Below are 26,763 nucleotides of genomic sequence, written 5' to 3' on the forward strand. Positions count from 1 at the left end.
AAAGCGGTTTCATAATTTTTTTTTTTTGGCCAAACACTTTATTTTATTTTTAAGAATAATGTAATTATTTTTTAACAGTTACATGAGTAACATTAAAAGATGAATTTATTTTTCTAATTTATAAAAAAATTTATATGGATATTAATAATAAATTAATTTTTCTATTTTGAGTAATATTATTATTTAGAAAATTAAATGAATAATAGCAATCAATTTCAGTTTGATAAAGATAATTTTTTTTTTTTTGCAAAATAAATTAAAGTATAATATACTCCTACACAAAATGTTGTACAGTATTAATACAGTTATATTAAACGTTGTACAGTATTGCTATAAAGTTCAATCCAGTTCGACAAAATTAATATAGTATAGTATTACGTACCAAACGTACTAGTTGCTTCTTTCTTGTTATATACCGTTAAAATAATTTTCAGAATCATACCATATTAATAGCTTTGATGTGGTTGTTTGTGATGTTAAACTCTTAATTCGCGCTAGTCGTCCACTAGTGAGCGTCCTCGCTTCGTTCAACTTCGATATAAAATAATTTAATTTCTTTAGTTTACCATAAATAAGGAGATGTGGAATAAACTGATTGAAATGAGAATAAAAATAATGGACTTCAAGAAAATAAAGTGTGCAAGGAAGAAAAAGAAGAAAAGAAAATTCCATTATTCTTTGAGATTAATAAAAAACTTTCAAAAAAAAAAAATTGTTGAAACTTTTGGAAAAACTTAAAAATGACTTCGAATTTTTTAAAAAATAAATACAAATTTCCCATATTATTAACTTTTTTTCTTTCTTTCTTTCTTTCTTTTTTTTTTTTTTTTTGGGGAACAAATTAACAATCATTTTAACTATTAAGTGCTATTTAATCCGACCAAATATAAGGATAACACTGGTATAGCGCTTTTAGAAGTTCTATGCACTACCAAACGGGGTGTATCAACTTTAAGAGCACATCACATCCATAAAATTATAGCTTTTAATTAATTTAAATCAGCATTGATCTTTATAAACAGAGTCAGCCAAGGACTACGAGAACCGACCATTAGTATTGTGCTTAATTATGAGATCTTTAATTAAGAGAATATCCATGAATTTGTTCCTTTTTATTATTTAAAGATTTTTTTTATTCAATTAAGCATTCTTCTTTTAGAAAGAAATCCACGAACACAGTAGATTAGAAATTGCAATCAGTATTATCGTGTTCAATTAAGTGTCTAAAAGTTCTATGGCCCATTTCTTCATGTTTCACGTTAAAATTAATTATGCTAGACTTTCATGATAAAAAGAAAACATCTTTAAAAAAATAAATAAATAAATAAAAAATAAAAACTTTAGAAAAAGGTAAAACAACACAATACATTCAAATAGACCCCATATATGGGTCCCATATAGAAGATGTATCTTGGGAGTTTATTTATGAGAGCACTAGAAATTTGCTAAAAAACAGACGTACGTACATAATTGTACACAATAAATTACCCCATCAAAACAACTTCATAATTTAGAAGTAGAACCTTATTTACAGCCTCCATATTACTAGAAAGGTGAAATTTCAAAATAATTTTTAAATATATTAGTAGTTTTTATAAGTACATTAAACTTCTAAAACTCTTTTATATAAATAATTACTAATTCTTTCAACACCAATTAAATGTTAAAAAAAAACAAAAAACAAAAAAAGTAGGATCAAATCTTAGTCTAGCTGGCTCTAAACTCAATGCATGAACTAAATTTAGATGAGTAGGTAGATGATATCGAATCCCAAGTTTAGTTAGCCTGGTTAAGGTCAAGCGATCAGTAATTATTTGTTCAAATTTGAAGAAATTTTATGAAGAAAAGAATATTGGAGAAGCTAGTTTTCTAAAGCATGTATGTTTTAGAGTATTTATATATATATATATATATAAAATATATAAAATACGTAGATAAAAATTGACATATTAACATTGTTGAATAGACATCCTAGCTGTTAGTGATGAAATTCATTGTTAAATGAGGTGTTTAAAAACATGTGAAAGTATCTAATGACCATAATCAATTGCAAACACCTTCCAAGAAATGTTTTAGGGAACCATCAATTAATGTCAAAAGAAGGATCACATGGGTTCTCTTATCGATTAAAATAAAAAGATATTACAGATACGTATTATTTCTTTCACATATATATAATCTTAGGCGATCGACAAGTCCACTTGCACACCTACCTCCATAGAAAACCTCCGGATTTGCTTTCAACCAAAACGTGCTTCTGCCTTTTTCTTTAATTAATTACCCTAGTCAACTACATATATTTGATCTATAATTAATAATTCTCTTGTTTTTCATTTGAAATATAATAAATTTAATTTTGTTTGCTTTGAAAATGCATTTATAATATTTTTTACTTTGGAGTTATTTTCTTCTTCTTCTTCTTAATTCCTCTATTTTTTTTTTCCTTAAAAAAATGTTGTGGCGCAGAATAAATTTTACATTCTTTTGGTGAAAAGTATTGGATATAAACAAAAACAAATTTATGTCACTTAAATAATAAATGATTATTTAAAAAAAATGATTTAATATGGATTGTGAGAAGCGTTAATAATAAAAATTAATAAATTATAATTGATAATAAAATAGCATTTTCAAAATTTAAAATGGATTCAAGATCAAGCTGAATTTACGGTCGAGAGAAAAAACCCCCCAAAAAAAAAAAAAAAGAGTGAGAAATTGATTTTTGTTTTTTTAAGAAGAAGAAGAAATGGGGGCTGTACTTGTAACATTGTGATGTACTTTTGCATGCAGAGAATGACTCGACGACAAATGTGGATTGATGCAATTATTTGCATAAAGTGATAGGTTTATTTTTACGTGGCCACATTTCCCTTAAAAAAAGTGAATAATTATTTTATTTTGACGATTTTTCAGTATAGATTATTTTGATGATTTTAATGCTATTAATCTGAAGAAGAAAATCAAATTATTTTTATTTTTTTAAGTGGGTCCATTACAATTTGCTTTCCAGACTTTTTATTCCCCAATTATTTGTTTCTTTTTCGATAAATTCTCTAAACATTTGTTGTTTGAAAAAGCAAAAAAGTTGGGTCAGCGAGGAGAGCGTTTATTTTTTTATTTGGTGAAAAGGAGAGCCTTTATTTATTTTTCTTCTGCAATGGAGGACATAATGATCTGCCCAACTCTGAAAATTAGCTACTTTATGCAGGTTAAAATAACTAATAAATTATTATTATTTATAGGCTCAAGATTTGCAATGTTGAGTAATTTCAAAAGTTGATTATTCAGATTAAACAATACACATATGAAATTGTTTTATTCTGATCAATTGTGATATGATAGTTTTTCTTCCGATTTAATCTTAATTATTAGTGGACTCTATATTTTAATAGAAAAATACAATATTAATTTTTGCTGAAAATTGATAAGATGATTTTGGTCTTAATGTTGTCGCCTAATGTTATCGTATGTAAATATATATATATAGAGTAGAAAGGTATAAAAATGAAATTAGATAAAAGACTAAATAGATTTTAGAAGAAAGAATATCTCATTGAGCCTAATCTCATGTGAATTTTTATCTTCATATATATAATGCATCGTATTTATCAAAAAAAAAAAAAAAAAACTGTTTACAGATTCTAACTATATAAAATACCACAATAATGAATACAATAGTGTTGCTCTGGAGTCAAATAACAATCATATAGCCAAAAACATAAATCTGATCGATCGTCAGAAATAGCATATGGTGAGTCTTATACTGGAAAAAGCAAGCTCGATCAAATGTTCCTATTTTGTGCGTCGGTGAACCTAGAGCCAAACATGCCCAGACAAATAAATTTCCTCTTTTGGCAATAAAAAATATTGTTATGAAATCTCTCTTTGCCAATAAAAGATATTGGTATAATTTTATTTTTTATTTTTTGGGTGAATATGAATGATAGACTAAAGAACACATTGAGTTGCAAAATTTATTCATATTGGATTAAACTATTTTAAATTCAGTCAATCAAATTAGATTATTTTAAAGCATTAGATAACGGTAAAAGGCATGATTTCTAAATTATAAATTTTTTTCGATTTCTGAATTATTTAGTAAGTAATTAATATAAATCAAAATTCATCTCTCTCCTAATAGATTTTGAAAACAGAATGACATGAACAATAAAAATAAGATTCATAGTAATTAATTTAGTTGGTTTTACACATTATTTTTTTTATTGAAAATGAAGTTTTAAGGATAACTATTTTAATTTCTACAAATTTATTAAGGTTCAATTTTTAATATATTTATTGACATATATCTTCCAAAAGAAATTTAAATATTAAAATAAACTAGATAATTCCTAACAATTCAATATTACGAACTCTTTATACTACCAAAATTACTTTTATCTTGTATAATGACAGCAAGCAAATCTTTGACTTCATTGCCAAAAAAAGGTGAATGTTTGACTTCTAAATTTAATGATTTGAAAAGGAAAAAAAAAATAAAAACATTAAAGTAAAATGAATATTATATTTATTTTTGTCTAGACAAGGAAAGTTTACAGCTAATAGCTAAAGCCTAAAGGTCTCATAAACTCGTAGTTACAGCTAACACTCAGAGTCATGTACGTGGTGTAGTGTGGGATCCACAAAATGTGTTGCCAACCACCGTAAAAATTTGAAAATTTTGTCAAGTCCTTGTTGGCCGTCTCTCCAACATTCACATTATCCTTTTTGCTACAGTCTACTTGGCAGATCCACAAAATGTGTTGCCAACCACCGTAAAAATTTGAAATTTTTTATCGCGTCCTTGTTGGCCGTCTCTCTAACATTCACATTATCCTTTTTGCTATAGTGTACTTGGCATTGCAAAGCAATCTTTAGTTTGAGCACCAATACTAAATAAACCAGACAACGTTTTTTGTTCATAATTTCTATTGATTGGCTTCCCTTTGCTCTCATATATTCTTATCTCTTATGTGATAAGGCTTTTCTTGTTTATATTGAGTGTGGAGAATTAAAATACGGCTTCTCTGCATGAAAAAGCAAAGGACTTTGATACTGTATAAATTATCTTTGAAGACTGAACGGATTATACAAGATGTCTATATTAATTCATAAATCATCAACGATAACGAACTACTAGCCAAACTCATCATCATCATCATCAATTATGTGTTATTAATTCATCGTGTCGCTAATTAATTGCTATATTATTAACTATAGTTTCTCATCAATTATTGTTCAAATAAAAAGAAAATATGTCTTCACATGGGCAACCCCAACACCCCAGTAATTTTTCTTATGCAAAGATATTCTTAATTCAAATATTCCCATCTTCGGTATCAAAATTGTAAAATAGAAATATATTCTTGATTAAAAAATTGATAATATTAGAGAAATATCAAATATATAAGTAAATGTTCCGGTGATTTGATTTTACAGAAGAGGTAGAGCGGGTGGACTATTACAAATATTAATTAATTTAATTGAAGAGGAACAGCTTCAACAAATAAGCAGAGTATTTGAGGTATCTTTTTAAATTGTTTTTGAAATCTACGTAAGTGAGGCCAAACCGAATGCTGTAGCCTTCTACCCATTCGAAACTGTCATGAAATGCTCATACGTAATATCCTTTTATATTACACCCTCCCTGAAACCAAAAATTACTAATATTGAAATCCATTCTTTATTTTGGATAAATAGACTTAAAAATATTATTTGCTTAATTACCTTCCTTTTCCCCATATAAAAAAAATAATTGAACACTCACTATTAAACACTCACATGATTGATTTTGAAAGATATAGGAGATGGTCATGGAGGTATCTTATCCTCATCATACTACCCTTGGGTGCTTCCTTCACTGGCAATGTGCTATTATTTGCCTCGGGAAAACCTGCAACATCGTTAAATGTTTTTTCAAAATATATATAGTTCTTTTAAAAAAAATAAAAAAATAGCAACTTTTAAATAGCAAAATATTAGTATTTACACATTAATGGATCATATATAAGAAACAATTGGTTTACCATTTTCAGTAATATATCATATATAAGAAATGATTGGTTAACCATTTTCAGTAATATAAACTGGCAGATTCCTGTAGTTATCCTTTATATACAATACGAGTTCTCTAATTTCTCTTGGATAGTCAAGAAGCCAAGGTAAATTTTATTTAAATTCTTTTAATTTTACTATAATTATATTTATGATTTTAATTCTAAAAATTAATTAAAAAAACTAATAGATGAGTTTTATTATGATTTTTCTTAAGCATAGATCTAATAGTATTGAAATAAAAATGAAGAAATTTAAATTTAAATTTTCCTTTTAATTAAAAAAATGTTGCAGGTTGTGGATAAAGAACTTGGGCTTATTTTAAATGTATTATCTGGTGGATAAAGAAGATTTTATCTCCAGCTTATTTTAAGAAATTAAAGAGTGCTAATGTGGGTTTAAATTATTATTATTATTGAGATTATCAGACTGGTTGTAGATTTAAACAAAAAAAAAAAAGAAAAAATTATCGTGTCAAGGTATCAAATTGTTTACCAACCATTCATCGGTCAGGTTGGGTTCCGAAGCTCTTCGGTGGCTAGCCAGGTTGTCAGGAACCCAAGAATGTTCGTTAAGGAATTGTATGTAGCTACTAACCATGAATTTGACTTTGCGCTTTATCTTTACTCTCCCTACTAAATTAGACATTGCAATTGGAAAAAACTTGGGCTTTGCGGGTTTACCAATTTGATTGTCAAATTTTTAGCAATATTTCTATTTTAGTTAAGGGTGTCGTGTTGTAATTGTAAATTACAACACTAGGCCTTTATGAATGTCTATTAAAAGTTACAAAACCAGAAACCAAGCAGAAAAATGTAGCAATTCCTCAAAAGGAAGGAATCACCAAACCAAGTTATCTATTTTGAATTAAAGGGAGAGAGAGAGAATTAAATCCATTCCTCCAAACCACACCCTTCAACTTTTATTAGTTCTACCAAAACTAGTGCTAGTGTTGAAACTGTACACCACTATTGTGTAGCCAATATCTTGATCCATTTACCCTAAAAGATTTACTCCTTGTTAACTTAATTTAAAAAGTTCGGTGATTGATGAAAATTTTGAAAAATATGATTCTTTTTCTTTCTTAATTTTATTTTAGAATTGCGGATTCCATTTTAGTTTGACAGCAGATTAAACAAAACAATAATGTTATAGATTAAACAAAACAACAATGTTATAGATATCAGACCTCCACCTTCAATTGCCATGTCTCACTTGACTTAAATAGAGATGTCACGTTATTCCTTTCTAATTTGACTTACAGATGGGGAGAGGTGGGAACAAAAAAACAAGTGAAATAGATTGTTTTTTGGGAAAAAAAAAAATAAAATTAAAGTAGTGAGCCAGCTTCAATTGCACATGACAAGTGACACTAGTTTGTGAGTTCCCAAACCGGTATAGCGCCTGGTAAAAAGGTTCTTCTCACGGGTATTAAAATTCTAATCTCAATATGGATGCTAGAACCCATTTTACCATTTAATACGAAAATTTGATTTATTTATTTATCTTTTTTTTTTTTTTTGGGGATGAAAATTTGAATGGGTAGGTTTTACTTTCTATGTTAACTCTATGTTAATATTTTGTGCTCTTTTTTTTTTTTTGACCTTCATTGATATTCCTTTTGTAAAATATCCATATATAGACATAATCATATAATAAATGAAACTTTGCATTCATAAGGAAGATGCAACATGCAATTATAGTAGACTCTGTCTAGTAAGATACTGATTTGTACGTAGGCAAAGAAGATTTTCATCTCCAGCTTATGTAAGAAAGAAAGGAGCGCAAATATGGGCTTGAAAGCATCTTCAACCAACAAGCAGAGTATTTGAGATATTTAACCAAAAAAAAAAAAAGCAGAGTATTTGAGATGTCTTTTCAAATTGTTTTTGAAATAAATATTTGTGAGGCCAAAAGGAATGGTGTAAACAGAAACCCATTCCAAATCGTGAAGAAATGACCATAATGGTATCCCTTCACATTCAGTCTTCCTGCTTAGTTAGTGCATTCATCATACATAGCATATGTTGGTCGAATTACTTTTCTTTTTCTTTTTTGACCTTTTAGGCAGAAATAATAACATTGAATTGTTAAAATTATTATTATTTTTAAAATTTTTCTTTAATTATTAATAAAAATATTATAAAAAAATTTATTTTAGAATATATTACTTAATGTTATATACGTATACAAAAACGATTTTCTAAAAACTATCTTTCAATTTATATTAGAAGACATACTAATATATATATTAAAAATGGAACTATATAATTTCATAAAAATTTAAATATTTATCTTTAAAAGAATATTTCTTCCATATTAGATTTTTAATATTAATTTTTTTATAAAAAAATTAACACATGAAATTAAATGGATTAGTTAATACTATCCTATTTGTATATATATATATATATATATATATATATATATATGTATATGGTCATGAAAGTTGTATTAGCTCGCTTGATGGTCGTAGAAGATAGTGGGATGGCCAGGGAGGTATCTATCCTTACTATCCTCCGTAGCCTCCTTCACAGGCAAGGTGCTATTGTTTGCCTCAGCAACACCTTCTAAAATATATATTACAGGGAGTATATAGTTTTACATAACAACTTCACCTTGATTTTCAAGAAGGTAATGAAAAATACGTTTTTATATTTTCAACAATAAATTAATAAAATAAATGTTTTATTACCACTTTCAGTGATGTATACTGGTGGATTCTTGTATCTATGTTTTTTATATATTAAAAGCTCTTCAATTCCTCCCGGGATTTGTAACGCCAATTGACGTCAGTCTATAATACCATTCAATTAAATATCAATAAAATTGCATATATATATATATATATATATATATATATATAATTTTTCGCTAAATTAAAAGATGAGAGTATAATACATACACACTGATAGAGATTGCGGCTCCATTTTTTTCTCCTATGGTGAGAAAATGAAAGTGATTATAATTATATATATGCTTGCATTGGATTAAACTATTTTAAATTCAATTCAATCAACTTAAATCATTTTAGGGGCCAAGTGATGGTAAAAGCTGTATATGAAGTTGTTATGAATAGGGTAACAATATATACATGATAGATTCTTTGTTTTCCAAATTATTTAATAACTAATTAGGAAAAGTCTTTAAAATTTGTATTAGCAAAGCTATTATTTCTTGTATAATGATCCCAGTTGAATTAAAAAAAATAATAATAAATAAATAAATAAATAAAAACTAAAGTAAGATGAATATTTTATTTAGTTCTGTCTAGCTCAAAAACTCAAAGTTGATCGATCACACCATTCAAACACTCATCTCAAAGTTGATCGATCACACCATTCAAACACTCATCGTTTTGTGCGTGGTATAGTGTGGGATCCACAGAATGAGTTGCCAACCACTCTAAAAATTTGGACTATATTGAAATTTTTATAAGTTATTGTTGGCCGTCTCTTTGTCGTTGACAATCGTTTATATAGATTAATACAATAAAGAAAAAAATGTAAAACATAAAATAAGTAAAAGAGTAAATATGAAGATTCTCTTATTTTTTAATAAAAAGAGAGGCTTTTTTTTTTTTTTTGGGTGGCAAAGTAAACAAATTCTATAAAAATTCACCTGTATTGAATGGCAACAACACACATGAAGAAATTGGGCTGAGTTCCAGAGAGTGTCTGGCAACAAGGAGGAGTGACACAGTAGCATCAAAATGAACAAAATTTTTTTTTCAAGCCCAAAGTTTTGGAAAGCCCATGCATGTCTAAGACTTCGGGTAAGGAAACTAATTTTATTTATTTCTTTTTCATACTAAGAGTGGTGAATTAAAAAACAGCTTTCCTGTACGACATAGCAGATGAACTTTTTTTTTTTTTTTTTTTTTTCTTTTTGAGTAAACAGAGGACTTCAATACTGAATCGGATTATACAAGGTGTCTATCTTAATTAATAAATTATTAACGGTAACCGACTACCAGTCAAACTCACCATCATCATCATATACCAATGAAGTTCTATTACGATAGATTTGGTAAAATCTCAAATAACGAAACATAAAAACTGCATACTAATTTAAATTTATGTATTTAGGTTAACGATATTTTATTAGATTTATATTTTAGTATTATCCAATAAAATTTAATAAATTAATTGTTCTTAATTGGTAAAATATGATGAACATATTATAAGCCTATTAAGGAGGAATATTTATAAATATGTAAGTTTTATAATATTAAAAATATTTAGTTAAGTATTTAAAAATGCATTAATTTAATTTTTAAAAAAATCAACTTGTAACATTTAAAAAACTTCATTTTATTATTTGAAATATAGCTAAATTTGAATTTTTTAATTTATGTATATTTTTAATGGATGAACAAATTGAATGATAGATTAGATAATAATTTGACGAATGAGTTCATGTTTATTTATTTATTCATGAATACTTAACGAATCGCATTTAAATAAATTAAATTTTATGTAGATATGATAAGAATATGATTCAACAGTATAGGTTACTCCATCTAATTATTAAGTTTCACTAATTAATTGCTGTATTAACCATAGTTTCTCAGAAATTATTGTTCAAATAAATGTAAAATAGGTGTTCACGGGGACAATCTGTAGCTTTTCTAGTGCAATGATATTCTTAATTCAAATCTTCCCATCTCTTACATAAAAATATAAAATAGAAATATCGTCTTAATTAAAAGATTAATAATACCGCAGAAATATTATCAAACATTTAAACATTCCGCTTATTCATTTTACAAACGAGGCGGGGCAGGCCGGGTGGATCAAATATTACAAATGTTATTTCAGTTGAGGAGGAACATTTTCAACCAATAAGCTGAGTACTTGAGGTATCTTTTCAAATTGTTTTTAAAGTCTATGTAAGTGAGGCCAAACCGAATAGTATAGCCAGAAGCCCATTCAAAATTGTCATGGAATGCCCATGCATAATATCCTTTCACATTTACACCCTCCCTGTATTCAAAAATTAATAAAAATGTTAAAATCCATTCTTTAATTTGGATAAATAGATTTCACAACTAAAAAATATTAATGTTTAATTATCAACCTTTGCCTCATATTTAATTAGAATAATAATTGTAGCGCAAAAAAAAAGAAATTAGAATAATAACTATGCACTCACTTGATGGATTTTGAAAGATATAGGAGATGGCCATGGAGGTATTTTATCCTTCTACTATCCTTGAGGGCCTCCTTCACAGGCAGTGTGCTATTATTTGCCTCAGGAAAACCTGCAACATTATTCAATGTTCTTTTAAAGGCACAACAAATTGTTCTTTTAGAATATATATAATTATTTAAAATTTTCTTTTAAAAAAAAAACAACTTTTAAATAAAAATATATATATTAGTATTTGCGTAATATTGGTTCATATATGAATAATGATTGGTTTACCATTTTCAGTAATATAAACTGGCGGATTCTTGTAGTTATTCTTTATATACAACATGAGCTCTCTAATTCCTCTTGGATAGTCAAAAAGCCAACTCACAGCAGTTTGTGATACAATTTCAAACTTACTCTTCGTGTTAATAAAATGAGAATTTATGCTAGGTTACATAAATTACCAAAATGAAGTTATGAGGAACTAATTTACATTTATAATATATTTCTATTTTTAGCAGCTAAACGAACACTCTTTACACCAATTAATGAAGGAGATAAAAGATCTTTTCAAACAATTACTAACAGAGTCTATTGTTTTTCAAATAAAGAGTTTGAATTCGAATTTTTCTACTTCCAATGTCAGTAAAATAAAATAAAAGAGAAAAGAGGAAAGAGCCATACCGGTCCTATACCTGGCAATTCGGGTTGGTGGGTCGTGTTCGTGTCAACCCGTTTAATAATCGTGTCAAAAATGGCTAACCCGAACACGACCCATTTATTAATCGTGTCAGGTACCTAAAACACTAACCCGATCTGTTTATAAACAGGTCAACACGACACGACCCGTTTAACACGATTATTTTAACGGGTCGTGTTGACCTATTAACCAGTTAACCTGAAATTGATCTATTAACCCGAAAATTAACCTATTAACCCGAAATTTTTTTTATTTTATTTTTATTTTTATGTTTTTGTTTTATTAAAGATGTATTTTTTGTTTTTAAAAAAATTAGTAATAGAAAATTATTTTTATAAAATTTTTAATTTATAAAATTTTTTAGTTATTAAATATTATATTAGTGATAAAATATTAATTTAAAATTAAATTTAAATGGGTTGTAATAGGTATATAATCGTGTCGGGTTGAAACTGACACGTTTAATAAATGGGTCGTAACGGATCAATTTCGAGTTAAATAGGTCAACCCGAAAATGACACGATTAATAATCGTGTTAAACGGGTTGACCCGATTATGACCCGAACCCATTTATAATAAACCCAAACCCGTTTATTCCGTGTCGTTTTCGAGTCGTGTCGCCGTGTCATGATCCAAATTGCCAGGTCTAACCGGTCCACCAATAGAGACTCCATCTTTGTGGGCTGTGGCAAGAATGTGGAAATTATTTTTGAGTAAAACAAGAGAGAGAGAGAGAGAGAGAGAATCATATATGATTTAGAGCATACTTGTAATAGTAGCTTGAATATCAGTGAAATAGCTATGGTTGACTGGATTGGAATTTGTGTGTTGAACATAATTTGCAGTGTAATAATTCATGCCAAGAAAATCGATCGAGCCTTTCAGAGTGATAGATTGGGCCTTAGTGAACTTGGGCAGCCGACTTCCCAATAAGGATCTCATGGTTGGGGGATAGTTGCCATATGTAATAGGATGCAAAAACCTACCAAATTAATCACTTTTTGAATAAATTCAATTAAGCACTTGGAATAATTAAAACAAAAGAAATAATTCTTTACATTGTTCATAATATTAATTAGAGATTTTCAGATTAATTCTTTTAGGTATATTATACATAATCTATGTTTACTCACCATCCTAAATTGAATTCCAGGGCTCTAGAGACTGCTTTGCGGTTGGCATCAGTATTATATTTGGGTTCAAACCATCTCGTCACTAATGTAATTCCAATTCTTCCCTTTTGAGATAGTACCAAATATTAATATATATTGCCAAAACCAAGAAAAATATTTGCAATGTCTAAAATTGCTTACTTTTTGTAACTAAAGGTATTAGTCACAATTATAAATATACGAACCTCATACTTTTCTCTGTACAACTTCACAGTAGCTGCATGAGCAAAAAGTAAATGATGGCCAACAATGTAGGGCTCTTTGGCAGAATCTCCGGCGGTACAATTTCCGACGTAGTTTGAACATCTGCCAGGTGCAAAATTACCTCCATTGTATCCGTACACTGTAAAAATACTTGGTTCATTTATAGTGACCCAATGCTTGACCAGATCACCAAATGTTTTGAAGATAAAATCTGCATATTCTCGATAATCTTCCCTGTTATTTAAAATTTCTCATCAAATTTTTTTGGATAATTTATACATGGGATAAATTGATTTTGATTGGTCATGATAAACTTACACAATCTTCTCACTTAGAAATCCACCATATTCATCTTCAAGAGCTTGTGGCAAATCCCAATGAAAGAGTGTCACAAAGGGTATTATTCCTGCCCCAAAAAAAAAACAAAGGAGTATAGTTAGAGACATTAAGGCCTTAATCATTCAAATTGGACCAGATTTGGTTTTAAAAAAATCAATGGGCTTGTGTGATTTTAGGGAAAAGTTGAATTAGTTGTACCATTCGAAAGGAGCTCATTGATTAGATTATTATAGAATCGAACCCCTTGTTGGTTCACTCCCTCTTTAACTTTTCCAGCTGCAGAACAAAGAATTTGACCAAAAAGTCTCAATATTCATAGTAAAGTTAGGTGGCTGCAATTACCAAATTAGATTTTAGACATCCAAATGGGTCGCAACGAAAATATTTTGCACGTGGAGCTTAATTATAGCAAATTTGTTAATTTTATTTCACAAAAAAAAAAAAAATATATATATATATATATATATATACACACACGGTAATCTTACTAGGCAGTACTCTGGACCACGAAATGGAGAATCTGAAAGTGTTTAGACCAATCTTTTTCATCAGTTTAATGTCCTCCTGTATGTTATATTATGACATTAGTTCTAAATTGCAATATATCCTTATATATAAAAATCATGATTTATCCAATGATCATATGATATATACAAAATAAAAATAATTTTCAAATCGAATCCTATATATATATATATCATGATTTACTTATATGTTATATGTAATATGATTAAGGAATTTGATTAAGAAATTTAATTACTTTGTAACGATGATAAAAATCATCAGCTTTGACCCCTGAGCTTCCGTCTGAAATTTTTTCTGCCATGCCATCATAAAATATGTCATATACATGGGATTTAATTACTTTGTATAGCATTTTCAACCAAATTGGTGAAGAAGGAAAATCCAAGAAAATCCATCAACTATTGTGGATAATGACATTAATAAAGATCTTAATTAGACAACAAACAAAACGATAAATTGCATATATATGCTTTTTTTATATTCTGATATCCAGTTATTTTAAATTAGAAAGCTTTAATTTAAGAATTTATGTCAGATGGCCAATGTGTCGTATTTTGATAATCAATCTAAAATTCTCGAAAAAAAGTAGCTAGCCATATGGATTGAATAGAATACTGTAGGTGGTACTTATAATATTAAATTACTATAAAGCTTTTGGTAATAGAAAAGTATGTCTTGAAGCATAAAGATTAACAGCTGGAATTGCAATAGCATATGTAATATTATAAACTGTAGGAAAAAAAAAAAAAAGTTTCAACCTTTTCTATACCTGGATGTTTTTTAGTGAAAGTATCCCATATACTCGGTCCTCTTCCATAAAGAAGTGCTGCTCCTTCACACTGAAAATTTGTATATGTCGAAAACAAAACAAAGTAGAGACGATAATATATATTATTGACAATTAAAAAGCAACGGTTTGCTCTCTGTCTGCATATATAATGCGACGTCCAACTTAATGATGAATAAATATTAATGAGAAACTCCAATTCATGACATTGAAGGTTCATACCTGGTAAGCTGAAGAACCAGCTCCGAATACGAAATCGGCCGGAAAACTGCTTCTGTTAAATGGCATTGAATAATGACTCGGCTTCACAGCTTCAGTAGTGCTTGCCAAGGCAAAGGCTAGGAAGAAGACGGCGAAGAAGAATAAAGGACCTTCAATCGCCATGGTTTGCTACTTTTCTGCTTGCACAATCTCCTTAATCCTTCATTTATAGAGCCAAGAGTTAGCTAGAGTTAAATTACCAATATTTTATTTATTTTTTATTTTTTTTATAATATTCCTCTTAAATGTAGGCCAGATTTCTTTTGGATCTTTTATATATTTTTTTATTTTTGAATGCAACTGTTGAATTCTGAATCTATGATTTATAATCATCATTTGTTTTAAAAAATTTAAATTCATAAAAAATTGTTCAAATTAATTGCCATTCATTTATTTCTTTTATAATTTTCTTTAATAGTTAGTAGGCATAGGGAGAGACATTCATATTATATACTGTGACAATGTTAGTAGGACCAAAAGTCTCCATAGTTTTTTTTTTAATTTTATTTTTAAAAAAATTCTCCTTAAGCTCGTGTTTAACACATGGGCCAAAAAATAATAATAATAATAATAATAATAATAATAATAATAATAATTATTATTATTATTATTAGGAAACGTTAAAGTAAACCATCTATTGTACTAATTTAGCAGCTTTGTATTTTCTGAAATTATATAAATCCTACAAATTTAATTTTTGTTGCAAGGTCACCCCTCCATATATTATACACGTAGTTTTATGAAATTTTCACATGTAAATCATGTGAGTAAAAATATTTTAAAGTTAATTATAATTTAATTGTATTTATATGAAAATATGAGTATTTGTAGGTGAAGAATTATTCAAAATTTTGAATATATATAAATGTACAAAAAAGATGTGATATTGTAAAAGAAAGAACATAATTATTAAAGGGTTTTATTGTAATTTACCAAAATATAGATACATTTCTGATAAAATAAAGGTGCCACTATAGTTTGCCTTCATTATTATGGATTTTTGTGCGCATAGTACATAAAGAATATTAGATATAGAGATTTATTTTGTAAATTTTTAAAACTTTATAGACCGAGTACAATGATTTTTTTTATTTTTTTTTGGAGCTATAAGAGTACAATGAATTTATATTACGAATGTTTGTGTACATAAAACTTTTTAATACATGATACAAATATATATATATATATATATATATATATTTCATAATTTTTTATAAATCATAAAAGAAGAATGTCATTTAGTTATTAAAAAAAAAAAGGGAAGTTCCTTAACCAATACCTGGATTTAAAAAAAAAAAAAAATAGAGGACCAAAGAAGAAGAATCACAAGTATACTTCATAAATAACATAAATATTTAAGCCAAAAAAAAAAAAACCATAAATAGAATAGATTAGCCCAACAAAGAAAAAAAAAAACTAATTTCTCAAACTTCATAATTGTGTATCTTCTTTTTAAAGGTACCTCTCACTGATGGTACGTTAGGTGCAAGGCCTAATAAAGGCGCACAGAACAACTTGTACGCCTTTAACAAGGGGAATTTGGCCCTTTGCCTTCACGGGCAGGGCTTTAACTGAATATACCTCCTCTTCTTTTATTTTTTTTATTTTATCCTTCTATTTTTCAATAATTCTAAAATACCCTTATATCAAAATTAAATATTTTTACCTGTTTTTTTTTTTTTTTTTTTTTTTCCTTCACCGGCCTTTCTCTTCTCCTTCATCACCTTTCTCCTAAAGCTGGCTCACCTCTTCTCATTCATGAACATTTCTTCACTTAGTTGCCTTTTTGCCAAACAACCTGGTTTTATCTCTCAGGTCACTAAAATTCCATACATACCTGTTCAATTTGATAGTTCGGAATTCGGAATTAGGGTATTGTGAAGAAAGAGAATTTTAAAAGAATTAGGGTATTGCGTTGCCACCTCGTTACAAAAAATTCCTTTTTCTTCCACGCAATCCAATACCCAATAGCCCAAACCCCTCTCCATCGTCTTTTCGTTTCCTCTGCCTTTTGTTTTTTTAAGAAAAAAAAAACATTACATTACTCAAAAATTTAATTTAATATCCTTTTTCAACCTTCTCGTTGTTATTTCTTTTTGTTCCTTTGGTGTTTCTTCAACCCTTGTTTTATGTTTCCGCGAACCAGAGAATCAGCCAAACTGTTTTTCTAGATTGTTAAGGCTTCAGAAGAAGCTGCGTACGTCAGAGACCTCTCAGATGATTTGTTGCAGCCAACTACAAAACGGTCTCACAATGTCTCAACCAAGGAAGTCATATTCTGGAAAATTTTTAAGTGCCAACAATTGAAGTGTTCCCTGCAGCTGCTCTAACACCTGCACTAGCTGTCAGGACCCGTCCAAAATTCCTCACCGGAACCCTAGACAAGCCCTGATCCCTGGGAAATCCTACCGGACCCTCCAATGGAAAATCCGGCAGAACCTCCCCTAAGGGATGGACTTACCACAAATTACCTGCACTGAAAACACACTTCTATAATCACCCCCTTATTCCTCCCACAAAACTACAAGTTGTTCCACAAATTTCAGCACTTCTCAACAATAACAACAGTCCAGTGCATAAATAAAACATAAGTGTCCCAATAGTATACAGAGCTTTAAGAAGTGCTAAACAACAGAAATACAACAAGGATGAAAGAAATAATACACTGAAATGAAAGAGTACAGAAGTACTTCTCGAAACACAACAGCAGCGGAAAAATTTGGTTCGCTCCGGAAGAACGCCTACCACCACTTGCACCTAAGGGAACGAAACTTGAAAACGTGAGATGCTAATCATCTCAATGAGTGACCCTAACTACTGAACACTTTTAATGATAATAAAATAATAATAACAATTAAGGAAATTGAATAAATACCAACAATTAATAAATAAATAATAATAACTGTTGGAAATAATAATTTCCCTCAAAACTCTCACCAATCGCTTCGTTTGAAATGTTCCCTTTTTAAAACCTTTTCACAAAACCCGACGTACGTACTTCCCGAAAACCAAGGGATTAAACCATTTGATAAACAATAAATAAGTAAATACATACCCCAATATATAATTAAAAGGTAATAAATTATAGTAAATAATTTTTGAACACCTTTGGGGTTTAAAACATTATTTGCAAATTACACCTGGCGCACCACACCATATACCGGTGATGCCCTCCGATACCCAGCGTCCCGAGCACTGACTGGCGGGGGGGGGGGGGGGGGGTTAAAGAGAGAAACTTGCAAACGGCACTTCGGCGTCCCGACAGTACCGCTGCTGAAACCATCATCCCGGCTAAGGAGGGGGGCGGCTGTGGCCAATAACAAACTTGCCTGCCCACGGTCCAATGGCAACAACGGGAGAAATAATACATGCGCGCTAAACCAGATGATACTTGCGCGCTACCACGTGTCCATACACCAGAACACCAATACTGTATGAGTGCGTCTAAAAATAAACATTTTTAACCAACCGTACCGTTTTCCAAAATTACCGTGGGAAATACATTAAATTCTCACACTTACCATCCCACATATTTTTATTTAACAAATCGATACGAACCATCGATAACACATAAACCACAATTTTCTCGAAGTACGAGGTTCAACAATAAAAATACCGCGGGCATAATTTATAAAATTCAAACAAATATTTTCATAAAATATTTAACCTAATTATGCCCGAAAATAATACTTAAACCACGTACGAATATTACCGAAATACACTTTGCTCATGCATAATAAATAAATTAAACCACAATAAAATTCATAATTAAATCGCACCACATGAGCATAATTTAAATACCAATTAAACATAATTAATTGCCCAAAATATTTTTTGAAGGTGGGTCACTCATCTTGAGCGCGTAAATCAACTAAGATCCTCCGCAGGATCAACTCCACCACTCGTACGCGCACGTAAACAACTACAGTGTACCAACCAAAAATATTAATACTTTATTCGGGTAATTCCCAAATGGGTACCCGGGGAGCGAACACCAAACGATATCTAAAAGTTACGAGTTATATACCGAATCGAAGCTCGGGTGATGAGGATCACTGATTCGGTCTTACTTTCCGTTGATCGGACCCAACGGGGTCGGAATCTCGTCGGAAAGCTTTTCGGGTTTCGGCTCCGCAATTCTCCCAAACCGTCGCGAATTGGCGGAAACGGATGTCGGATTCGGGTTCAGGAGATCAAACACAGTGGACAGGAGCCGATCGGGAAACTGGGTACTCGCCGGAACAGTAACTTTCGACGAGCCGTCGCGGTCACCGGCAACCGTCGCAAGCGGCGGCGCGTGCGGTGGCTGTTGGCTGTGATTTTTTGCAGATTTGTAGATCGAGGGGAGAGCAATCTAACGGGATCAGCGGTGAGGCAAACGGAGGCCGGACGGCGGAGAAATCACGGTTTGAAGAATTCCGGCCCCTCGCCAGAAAAAGTTCCGATCCCGGCGCATCGGTGGTCCGGTGGCCGTGAAACTTGGTGGGTCGGCCGGACTTGAGGAGGTGGTGTTGGCTAGCTGGTGCGTGTGGCCGGAAAATGGCCCGAAATGGGCCAATCGGCGGTAGCCGACGATGGAGGGAAAAAGTCACCGCCGATCTTCGAACGCTCGATCCGAGCACGTCCGGCAGCCAATCGCCGTGAAACTTTGAGGTTTTGCCGGAAATGGGGAGGGGAATCTTTCTGGCCGGTATGTGTACAGTAGATGGGCCAAAAAATTTGAAAATCTCCGGTGGCCGGTCGGATTCTCTCTCTTTTTCTCTCTTCTCTCTCTCTTTCTCTCTCTTCCCCGAGAATTTTATCAAATAAAAGCCACAGTGTGACACTGTTCATGCAACGTGGACCAATCAGAAGCCGACACATGGCGTCACTATGCACTTAAGCCAGATATAATAAAATAATACGGTATCCGGCGAATTTCAAATGTCCATAACTTTTTAACCAAACGTCTGATTCAAGCATGCCGCTAGTCTATGAACTCATATCGACGAGTACTTTACAACCATACTAAAGTCAAAACAAAATTACATCTCAAGAAAAAGTCAACTCCCAGCACCTTTTGGACTGTTTGCACTTCAACTTGTTTTGCCCATAACTTTCAAATTGTAGCTCCGTTTTCGACGTGCTACTAGTCTACGAACTCGGGGCATTATGCACTTCGCCACGGTACCCTGGTCAACTGGAAATTCCAACTGGAGCAAAAAGTCAATTTTTGACCCGCTCGGTCAACGGTCAACCTCGGTCAACGTGCACGGATTCCGGTGCGATTTGGGACGGGGTGTTACACTAGCAGCACCAGAGATGAGAATGAATGAGTGGTCCTGAACCTCCTTTTATTTTGTCGCTTTCCATCATTTTTTGGGTAGAAAATTTGTTAGTATATGCAGACTTTCAATTGTTGTAGTAATTATGATGTAGTATCAAGTCTGTATGCAACTATAATTAGTGCCAGATTAATAAATTCCATAAGCAAGGAAATTTATCTTGTTCTATTGCTTTCTTTAAGTACTCATCAGAAAATCTGTCTTCAATATTGCAGACTGAGGGAGGAATCAGAAGCCTTTTGTTGGAGAACCCGAATATATCCCCCTAGAAAGGTAACCATGCCGAGCAGATATTGGTAAAATGCATTAGAAGGTTCTTAAACAGTCATGACATGAAGGGGTTAAAAAAAAAAAGTTTAGAGAAGAAAGAACAAACTTCTGAACAATAATAATTATAATTAATTTCTCAATACCTTTGTCCAAATTTTGTGTTCATCTTTGGTCATAATGAAGGACCTCTGTTTGTGTTAGGAAATCACTCTAGATTTTTTGAATAATTTCTTAGATGCTATATACATAATTTTAAATGTTTTGAGTTTCAGGCCAAGGTGTTATTACTCTTTGTACTGACTCTTTCGAATGTGTTAATGGATGATGCAGGCTTGCCAGACAAGGCATCAACAACAAGATTTGCATTTGGTTGGGTAGGTTCTTCCCTGTGGTAATGTCAAATACCTGGTGAAAATCTGAGAGTTTTGATATGTTTGCCTGCATTTGGGAAGCTTCACAAAAAAGTATTGCAGATGCCTTCTGTGGGTTTGGGTTATCAAATGTTGAACTAAGCGAGCTTGTCTTGTCCTGTGCTCCCTTTTTGCTTTGTATAAACATTCTTTTTGGAAAAAGGAATATATATATTTAGGAATCAATTTCTAAAATGATTAATAGGAAGAGTAACTCTTGGATTCCGCCATTTCTATTACAATAGGTATGACTCAAAATTTGATATACAGCAATATTTGGTGGTGATTATACTGAATGTATCATTTTTTTAGGACAATGACCAAGATTTTTTCTTGCAGTCTTGATATTACAGATAATAAAATTCAAACCATGCCATGGGCAGCGATTCTTGAAAAGGTTGTCCAGCTACAAAGTTTGCAACAGCTTTGTGTGGTTAAGGATCTTTCTGCTCATGATGTGGTGATGCAATTGATGCAGAAGGAAAACTACTTGATCGGAATGCTTAACAAGGGAGTACTTGCATTTCCAATCTCAAAATGGGTCCCTGGTGCTGGTCCAACTGTCAAATCTGGTTCAAAGGGAAAGTGCCGTCGTTTGATACTGACTAAAACCCTTGAGTGGACCTTAAATTGGTGCATACTACAGAGCATGTTTGATAGGTATGTTAAACTTGACCGTGCATTTCTTGTCATGGATTTCTGTTCATATTTAAGATACATATTTTGATTGGTGCGTACAGTTGGACATATGTCAATATGTAATATGTAAAATGTCCATTTCATATTTTTGAGACAATATGTAGAAGACAAGAAGTTATTTTTAAATTTGGCAGTTCTTACAAGTTTGTTCTTTTCAAGGGATGGTTTCTTCTTATCCTAGATGCTTTATTGAACTTTATACCTTGCCTTTTAAAAGACAAGGTGGCAATGCAAATTAGAGATAGCCCTCAAATAGTCAGACAACCCTTTATAACGAGGAAATTTAAAATATTTAAAAACTTGATATAATTAAACCTATGATTTTATCCAAAGATTTGACTTTTGTTCATTTTCCAGTAAAAACATGTCACGTTTAATTTTTTGTTTGCAATTTGATATCTTAGAATGAATAAATTTTTTGCAATCAATTTATTTAGTTTGAATTCTGATTTTTCCTTATCTTATTTACAACTGATAATTTAAAAACTTGGAACCCAGTGGAGTTGGAAGGTTTGAAAAAAGCACACATTCGAGATGGCGTTGCAGTGGTGCAATATCTTGTCTGGTTGGATAAGCAGGTAATCCGTGAAACTTGTGCATTTGTTTATTTCTTAGACAAGTAGTCAATATATCCTTTTTTGAGGAAAAGCTTTTTATGAAAACAATAAAACGAAAAACTAAAAATAAAAAGATGTCTAAGCTTTTAGTGCATATACGGACGTAGGAGATATATGGGGTTTCTGGTTACTTCTTGGAAGGAGACGAAGTGACTAAGAAAAAGCAATTGTAAGTTCATTTTTTGATTTCTGTTTTTTTTTTTTTTTTTTTTTTTTTTTTTGGTTTTTTTAGGTTGTTATGCAACATCTAACATTTGATTGAGATACCAGTTGAGATGTATTGTGGCCTAAATATTTCCTGAAAGAGGAATGTAAAAGGACATAAACCGTATCAGACAATTTGTCAGTACACAACTTGTGTATATTTCTATGTGTTTGCATGCAATGCTCTGCTTGTGCAGTTTCAATACACACTAATCAAATAATGATGGAATGATTGCAAGCATGGCAAATTTCACCATATAAAGATAAATAAAGTGTTTTCCAATTTCAAATGAACTTTGACATGGATATGCTAATTCCTACTTTAGCAACCACTTTCAAAAGCTAGCATGACATTTGATGCATAACAAATTCCAATATATCAAGAGAAATAAAGGGTTGTCCACTTTTAAAATGAACTTTGACATGGATATGTTAATTCCTACTTTATTAACTACTTTCAAATGTTCTTGTTAAAAAGTGATATAGTTGAAAATGCTATACTGCAGTAAGTGCTAATCTATTTTTTTTTTCCTTTTTATTATCATTATTATTATTATATTTTTTTGAGTCTTGCAAAGTAATTTTGTTTGCTTTATTTTACAGGTCCTCAAGGGTCATATTGCACTTGGGAATGCTCAATTTCCTAATGGAACCAATGGTATTTTATTTTATTTTTTAAATTATGTATTTCATTTTAAGTGAAATGTATTGACTATATTCTTGCAAGTGAAATGTATTGACTATATTTCATTTTAAGTGAAATGTATTGACTATATTCTATCCACTTATTGTTGATGTGTTATCCAGGGTTCCAAAGAGTATTAATACTGCTGGATGTGTTGTGAATAGGATACCTACAAGTTCAGGATTTATGACTAATGCCCCACTATCTGCAGTTCCCGAGATAGCTACTTGTACCTCTGATGCCGACATGCAGTCCCCAACGACCGAACTTCATGTGCCAGAAACTCAATCTGGATTCTTTGAAAATCAAATTTGTGAAAACAATGTGCAATCTGTGGAACATGATCATGATAATGAGCACTTCAACATTAATGATATGAATGAATATCGTGGACATGATTATGATCAAGATGAACAATTTAAGGTTGAGGTCAACACTGATCGTAGTGAAGATGGGTTACGAGACATTTGTTGGACCCAACATTCTGGACTTTCAGCTGGTGATAGTCAACACGGTGAGTCTCCTTATGGTAGTAGTCCAATTGATAATGTGAATGATGATGTGCTTGCCTCTCTTTGTACCGAAAACCATTTGGACATTCGACAGGATTCTACCACAACCATGGCTGAACTTAGGGTTAACCATCGCTTCTCATCCGTCAATGCCCATGAAATCATTCGAATCAACCAAATCTTTACGAGTAAGAATGCGCTACAGAAGAAGATTAGTCTTTATGCACTAAGGAGAAATTTTGAATTCAAGGTCTAGAAGTCGGATAGAGTCCGATATGAGGTTGTATGTGCAAACGACAATTGCATGTGGCGAATGCGTGCTACCAAACTACATGGTGATAATACAAAGGCCTTCATGATTAGGGCCTTCAAGGATGAGCATATTTGCTCTTTAAATATCATGAAATGGGATCATCGTCAAGCAACAAGTTCAGTTATCGGAGACATCATCCAGCCAATGTTTGATGGGATTTCAAGGCAATACAAACCTCGAGATATCGTGCATGACATTCGCTCTAATTACGGAGTAAACATAAGCTACAACAAAGCATGGGCCGCTAAGAAAGTTGCACTATCAGGTTTGTGGAGCACGCCAGAAGATTCATATGCAAAACTTCCTTTATGGAGTCACGTTTTGAAGAGCAAAAATCCGGGCACGTTTACTCGAATTGAAACTGATGATCAAAACAGATTTTTATATTTTTTCATGGCACTTGGAGCTAGCATTAGAGGGTTCCAGCATATGCGGAGAATTGTAGCTGTCGATGGAACTACACTGAAGAATAGATATAGAGGTTTGTTATATATTGCATCATGTTTAGATGGGAACAATCAAATTTATCCACTTGCTTATGGAATAGGCCCTGGGGAGACGGATGCGGCTTACACCTAGTTTTTTGAGAGCTTTAAAGAAGCGTTTGGGGATGATCCGAATATAGCTTTTATATCGAATAGACACAAGAGTATTGCAAAAGCAATACGTACAGTTTTCCCTAATAATCACCATGGCCACTGCACATATCATCTTGGTACAAATTTACGTGCTAAGAAGTTTAAAGGTAATGTCAACGCGATTATATTAACTTTTAATGATGCAGCTAGAGCATATATTGTTGAGGATTTTGATAAGGCCATGCTTCTTTTAGAAGGGGTTAGTATTGAAGCTGTACAATATCTCAAGGATGCAAGTCCTTCAAAATGGGCTAGATCACATTTTCCGGGCAATAGATACAACATAATGACAACTAACATTGCAGAGAGCATGAACTTTGTGCTTATTGATGCTAGGGATAAACCTGTTTTGCCATTACTAGATCACATTCGTGATGTCTTGCAAAGGTGGTGGTATGAACGTCGAACTAACGCTGCTGCAATGCAAACTCCTGTTACTAATTGGTTGGAAAAAATCATGCAGGACCGCTCAAATAATGGCAGAGGCTTACGTGTTATGCCAATGAACTTATATGAGTTTCAAGTTGTTGGCCATGGCATGTTCGTTGGAGTTGTTAACTTAGAAAATAAGACGTGCTCATGCAAGGAATTTGACATTGATGGATTTCCTTGTGTCCATGCAATTGCAGCATGTAAGCATGGACATATCTCTCCATATTTCCTTTGCTCGGTGCATTACTCAGTTGACTCACTCCGTGATGCATATTCGGAAACCATATATCCACTTGGAGATAAAAGTCAGTGACATGCTCCAGATGATGTCATAAACCAGGTTGTACTTCCACCTCAAATTGGCAAACAGTTAGGAAGACCGAGAAAGAAGAGGATTCAATCTCAAGGAGAGGAGCGTCATCAATATAGATGCGGGAGGTGCAAACAGGTTGGTCACAGAAGCAGATCATGCTCCGCCGCCGTACCTTTTGATAGCACTAACAACCAACAGCACCACTGAAACGAACGCCCATCAATCGCATGATGCTATATTCAAACAATGAGGCCATGTTATGTGGTATGCGTGTGTATGAAATGTAGTCAGGAATGCAATTAGTTGGTTAACCGTGTAACGTGTGTTTTGGCGTAATAGACGTTGGCTTTATGTGTTCTTTTATTGTCAAATTCATCTGTCGTATTGTTTTGATAACATATCATTCCGTCTTCAGTTTTTGGTTCAGTTGCTTGTATGTTTCTTACTATTGCATGGATGATATTACTGCCCAATGGTAATGACCAATGCATCATCGGTAATTGACATTTGTACACCGTCGTAAAAGACTCACAACAATTCCATCCGGCAACTTCAATCATGTGTGTTCCAACCAATAACATGCTAAATGTAGCATTAAAAATCATCGGTAAGTGATCAAACCATTAAAAATGCATATGTGGGGAGTTCAAGTCAAATTTAATTCGTTGATTTTGATAATTCGAAGTGCTACTATCATCAAGAGAGATCGTTATTTCTTGGGAAATGATTACCATAAAACCATAAGCACTTGAGTAGGGCAATTCATCTTAAGAACATAAAATTCAACTCTAACCTCGAGCTAAACTGATTTTCTATAAACTCTATTTATTATAATATGTAATTATTTTATTCGTTTAATCACATTTATGTTTAATTATTTTTTAATTTAATACTTAGTTTTTACATACTAATTTCCCCAACAATATATACCTAGTAAGCTACAAAAGCAGCGCCGTGTAAGAAATGAGTTGAAAACTGGATCTATTGAAGGGCATTGAATTATGACTGAGTTTCACAGCTTCACCACTACTAGTACTAGTAAACACCACGAAGGCCATGAGGTAGAAGATCAAACCTCCACCTTCAATTGCCATGTCTCACTCGACTTCTCTAGCTGCTTAAACTGAGATCGATGTTACCTTGTTCCCACTTAGTTGGGTAGAGATAGGAA

The 26,763-nt window shown here is 31.7% G+C and overlaps 2 protein-coding genes across 2 annotated transcripts; one reads left to right on the forward strand and one right to left on the reverse strand.

Moving 5' to 3' along the window:
• Positions 1-10,718: 10,718 nt before the first annotated feature.
• LOC107404100 (vicianin hydrolase) lies at positions 10,719-15,411 on the reverse strand. The gene is made up of 13 exons (XM_060812470.1): positions 15,137-15,411; positions 14,897-14,966; positions 14,363-14,421; positions 14,091-14,166; positions 13,801-13,878; positions 13,582-13,669; positions 13,244-13,497; positions 13,021-13,135; positions 12,655-12,869; positions 12,539-12,570; positions 11,479-11,599; positions 11,206-11,314; positions 10,719-11,036 (listed from the first exon to the last, which is right to left on the reverse strand). The coding sequence occupies exons 1-13, from the start codon at positions 15,296-15,298 to the stop codon at positions 10,868-10,870; spliced, it is 1,548 nt and encodes a 515-aa protein (XP_060668453.1). The 5' UTR covers positions 15,299-15,411; the 3' UTR covers positions 10,719-10,867.
• Positions 15,412-19,724: 4,313 nt separating this feature from the next.
• Positions 19,725-25,990, forward strand: LOC132799286 (uncharacterized). The gene is made up of 7 exons (XM_060811620.1): positions 19,725-19,865; positions 20,692-20,772; positions 21,100-21,143; positions 21,519-21,576; positions 21,658-21,839; positions 22,377-22,456; positions 25,311-25,990. The coding sequence occupies exons 1-6, from the start codon at positions 19,725-19,727 to the stop codon at positions 22,450-22,452; spliced, it is 582 nt and encodes a 193-aa protein (XP_060667603.1). The 3' UTR covers positions 22,453-22,456; positions 25,311-25,990.
• Positions 25,991-26,763: the final 773 nt, after the last annotated feature.

Source organism: Ziziphus jujuba, chromosome 1, assembly GCF_031755915.1.
Source record: "Ziziphus jujuba cultivar Dongzao chromosome 1, ASM3175591v1".
Classification (NCBI taxonomy): domain Eukaryota; kingdom Viridiplantae; phylum Streptophyta; class Magnoliopsida; order Rosales; family Rhamnaceae; genus Ziziphus; species Ziziphus jujuba.

Coding starts and splice junctions, on each gene's coding strand:
- LOC107404100 (XM_060812470.1), bottom strand. CDS start 15,298: ATGGCGATTGAAGGTCCTTTATTCTTCTTCGCCGTCTTCTTCCTAGCC. Junction 12,571..12,654: donor TATTCAAGCTACTATTACAA/GTATGCTCTAAA, acceptor TTCTTGCCACAG/CCCACAAAGATGGAGTCTCT. Junction 11,600..12,538: donor GAGTCTCTATTGGTGGACCG/GTTAGACCTGGC, acceptor ACGAAGAGTAAG/TTTGAAATTGTATCACAAAC.
- LOC132799286 (XM_060811620.1), top strand. CDS start 19,725: ATGGGCCAATCGGCGGTAGCCGACGATGGAGGGAAAAAGTCACCGCCG. Junction 21,577..21,657: donor GGGCAGCGATTCTTGAAAAG/GTTGTCCAGCTA, acceptor CAATTGATGCAG/AAGGAAAACTACTTGATCGG. Junction 21,840..22,376: donor CTACAGAGCATGTTTGATAG/GTATGTTAAACT, acceptor CTTGGAACCCAG/TGGAGTTGGAAGGTTTGAAA.